The following is a 3,705-nucleotide window of genomic DNA, read 5'->3' as shown; positions in this document are numbered from 1 at the left end:
TTTAAACACCTTTTCTGGGTTCTTTAAAAGAAATAAGCCCACTGGACCTGGTCGTGCACACCTGTGATCCCAGCTAATTGGAGACTGAAAAGTACGATCACAGGTTCAAGGCCTGCCTGGGCAATTCACCTGCCTGTAATAAAAGTGAAAAGTGTGTTAGCTTGGAACTCTGTGGTAGAAAGCCCTGTCTGGCACGTTCAGTGCGCAAGGCTCAGTCCGCAATAGCGGAAAAGGATTAAACATTATCTTCACCGCTAGCGACACTAACAACGCCAGGGTTTGTCCTCTGTGAGCTCTGTTTCTTTTCAACGCTCGCCGCCAGCCCGTTACTGACTGCCTGTCATTGTCTTCCTCTTCTGGTTACCAATAAAGTTGTTACAAAGTGACCTTGAGCGTCTTCCCCCCCCCCCCGCCTTCTCCATCCGGGTGCTGCGGCGGGGATAAGAGCCGTACCGCGCCTGCGCGCCCAGCCCCACTGCTTCGACCTCTGCCGCCGCCGTCGCCGCCGCCGCCGCCTCGGGAGGTAAGCGGAGGTAAGCGGAGGGCGCAGGGCCGGGGCGGAGCGGGCCGCTGGGCCCCGTCCACCGGGCTTGCACCTCCCGGGCACGCGGCCACGCCGACGGCCTGCGCGGGAGGCCCCCGGGGACCCGGGGTGGGAAGGGCAGGCCCCTGGGGGACACGACCTTAAGCCTCCTTTCCCTCGGCAGAGAGGAAGCGGGAGAGCAGCCCACGTCGCCTGTCACCCACACCCACGCCGCGCCGCCCAGAGGAAAGATGTTCGCCTGCGCCAAGCTCGCCCGCACCCCCGCTCTGGTGCGTAACCCAGGCCTCGGCCCAGCGCACCCGCTGGGGGACCGGCTCTCCTTCACCCTTGCCCCGGTGGCCTCCCTCTCAGCCCCGGGGCTGGCACAGCGTCCCCCGAGGCCTGTCGGGCCCTCTCGGTGTAGGTCACAGCCTCCTTGCTACGTGAGCGCGCCCCTCCCCCACCCGGCCCCGGTCCCTGTGGAGCTGGGGTGGACGCGAAGGTCGGGGTGCTGGGAGTTAGGAGGGTGCCGCTGAGGCCTAGTGGCCTCTGCAGCGCTTCCCATGCTTGTCTGTAGGTCAAACTCGCGGCTGCAGAGGGAGGGACTTTGCTTCCGCGTGTGGGCGGAGGACGGTGGTGGGGGAGCCCCGAAGCTTGCTCTTTAGAGACTTTTAAGTGAAGTCTGAATCGGAAGGATTTGTCCTGGAGAATCAAGCCCTGGTTCTGAAGGGATTTTCTGTGACCTTAGTGTCGTGGACACTCAAGGGCAGAGAGAAGCCAGATTGCAAGATGTCCTTATAGCCAGAACATTTCATCGGTTCTTAAGCCGCCATCGAACTGCTTACACTGTAGTAAATTGATGATTAGCGGGTATTTAGGAGTACTTTGGAAATACTGGGAGCTTTATTAACTGCTCTACTATTTTAAATGACAGCATTGATAGTGGCATTCCTGATGTCGGCCCACATAAACGTTCTCGAATTACAACATTACACTTAGACTGAAATGTCCACAGCAGCACTCGGGCACTTTTTCCTTAATTATTCTTAGGATTTTATTTCACAGATAGATAAGATAGCACGTTTTACAGTTTGTTCGCGTGAAGTGTTGTTGGGTTGGCTTTGTGTATTCACAAGGACCAAACAGCCAAGATAATTGTGCAGATAAATAAATCTCTGCTCACTTTCTTCTTTGGAATTTATGGCTACAAGAAGACCTACCTGTAGTTTTTATACTTGAAATTTTTCCTTTCCTTCCATTAATAGATCCGAGCTGGATCCAGAGTTGCATATAGACCAATTTCTGCATCAGTGTTATCTCGACCAGAGACTAGGACTGGAGAGGTAAGTAGTACTAGTAGAAATTAGGAAACCCTGTCTAAATTTGCAATTTTGTTATAGTGAAGGGGTGAATACAGTGAATGAATGACTCCAGGGGAGTCTCTTTCCACTTTTATCAGACAAGATGTAGAATGTGAGTACTAAGAGGAACTCTGGTGGCCAAGACAATCTCTTGAATTAGCAATAAATATTTTAGTATGTATTTATTTTTAAACCTGTAATTTTGACTTATTTGTATTTAAGATTAAAAAAGCCTGCTCTGTTGAAAAACATTCACATATTCTGTTTTTTAATGACCCTAGAAGATATAGGTAGAGATTGTTAATTATCTTATACAAGATAATAATTATTCCAAGTTCTTGGTGTTCTTTTTCATTGTGCCATACAATTATTTGTTTATACCAAGCTGCAACATAAAGAAGTTACCATTTTGGCAGTACAGATGTGATTACTAAATTGACCTTTGCCTTATCTCCTGTTTCCAGGGTTCTACAGTATTTAATGGGGCCCAGAATGGTATGTGTCAGCTGATCCGAAGGGAGTTCCAGACCAGTGCAATCAGCAGAGACATTGATACCGCTGCCAAATTCATTGGTGCAGGTGCTGCAACAGTAGGAGTTGCTGGTTCTGGTGCTGGTATTGGAACAGTCTTTGGCAGCCTTATCATTGGTTATGCCAGGTAATTGTCCCAGGTTAAGAGACTGGGAAGCTGTAGGTTAGGAAAAAGTGGTGAAATAGTAGTTCCTTTGTATAGTTTTTGTGAGCTGTGTGCATTAGTTACTTAGAGATGATAGATAAGGGCACAAGCCTATAACTCCAACCAGCTAGGGGAGAGGCTAGAGGATTACATGTTTGAAGCCAGCCTCAAGAATATCAGGACCCCTCAAAATGGGTGTAAATCGAGCATTTATATTTTTGGCACAAAGGTAGCTCCCTAACTTTTTGCCACATGATTAGGAGTGGGTTTTTAAAAAAGAATTTGAGAGGCAGAAGCAAAGTAGTATTAGGGAGCTAGCACCTCCATAGAACTTTCTAGTTTGCAAAGACCCTCATACTAGTTATCTGATTCTTTACCATTTATCAAATGTGTTGATGTTAACATTTCAAAGTAACAGTCATCTGTGTTTTGTCTCTTTTAGAAACCCTTCACTGAAGCAGCAGCTGTTCTCATATGCTATCCTGGGATTTGCCTTGTCTGAAGCTATGGGTCTCTTTTGTTTGATGGTTGCTTTCTTGATCTTGTTTGCCATGTAACAGAAATTACTGCCTGAAATGTTGGCATTCATAGTAATTACGGATATAATTCTGTGTATCTTACTGTGACTCCAAAAACTGTAGTGCTGGTGTCATGAAGATGTACGTTATTTCCAAAGTCATTTCATTAAAGATGAAAACTTTAATTTTTGCTGTGATTTGTACTTACCTAATTTTGGGTTATCATAGAGAAGATGATACATTGAGGCAGAGGGTTGTCTGGGTCAGAGGAAGGTATAGCAGTTACCTTGGTTTTGAAAAAGCACTACATGTGCTGTTATGGGAATTCTCTTACTTCAGATTGTGATTTATGGGGCTTTTGTTTCTTAATGTAAAGGAGAGATAGTTCTTTTAGCTTCCTTGAAATATGATTGATATCACATCTAATTAATTTTGTGTTTTTAAAGGTTACAATGAATTAGAACACATAGAAACAGAATGACCTTCCAAATTGGTGCCACCCTTATATTTCAGGATCTAAAAAGAAATCATGTCAACTGTCTAAAACTTGGAAGCAGTTACTGGGAGGGAATGTGATTTTTGTTTTTTTCTGAAAGCACCACATTAAGTAGTTCGGTGTCTATAGTA

General features: G+C 46.3%; 1 protein-coding gene across 2 annotated transcripts; it reads left to right on the top strand.

The window, feature by feature from the left end:
• The first annotated feature begins 382 nt into the window (after positions 1 to 382).
• On the top strand, positions 383 to 3,263 carry Atp5mc3 (ATP synthase membrane subunit c locus 3). 2 transcript variants are annotated; one of them, XM_013118022.3, is made up of 5 exons: positions 383 to 533; positions 708 to 813; positions 1,789 to 1,866; positions 2,349 to 2,542; positions 3,003 to 3,263. In XM_013118022.3, the coding sequence occupies exons 2-5, from the start codon at positions 775 to 777 to the stop codon at positions 3,115 to 3,117; spliced, it is 426 nt and encodes a 141-aa protein (XP_012973476.1). In that variant the 5' UTR covers positions 383 to 533; positions 708 to 774; the 3' UTR covers positions 3,118 to 3,263. The 2 variants fall into 2 exon arrangements, with proteins under 2 accessions (XP_012973476.1, XP_005065204.1); XM_005065147.4 differs by having other exon boundaries at positions 401 to 523.
• The last annotated feature ends 442 nt before the right edge of the window (positions 3,264 to 3,705 follow it).

Source organism: Mesocricetus auratus, unplaced genomic scaffold, assembly GCF_017639785.1.
Source record: "Mesocricetus auratus isolate SY011 unplaced genomic scaffold, BCM_Maur_2.0 Super-Scaffold_100004, whole genome shotgun sequence".
Lineage (NCBI taxonomy): Eukaryota > Metazoa > Chordata > Mammalia > Rodentia > Cricetidae > Mesocricetus > Mesocricetus auratus.
The sequence above is the reverse complement of the archived record's forward strand: the minus strand, read 5'-3'. Positions and strand labels throughout refer to the sequence as shown.

What these genes read in the sequence shown, in the direction of transcription:
- Atp5mc3 (XM_013118022.3), top strand. Translation starts at nt 775, where the DNA reads ATGTTCGCCTGCGCCAAGCTCGCCCGCACCCCCGCTCTG. An exon ending in TCGCCCGCACCCCCGCTCTG is followed by an intron (nt 814 to 1,788) that starts GTGCGTAACCCA and finishes TTCCATTAATAG; the next exon opens with ATCCGAGCTGGATCCAGAGT. An exon ending in CTTATCATTGGTTATGCCAG is followed by an intron (nt 2,543 to 3,002) that starts GTAATTGTCCCA and finishes TGTCTCTTTTAG; the next exon opens with AAACCCTTCACTGAAGCAGC.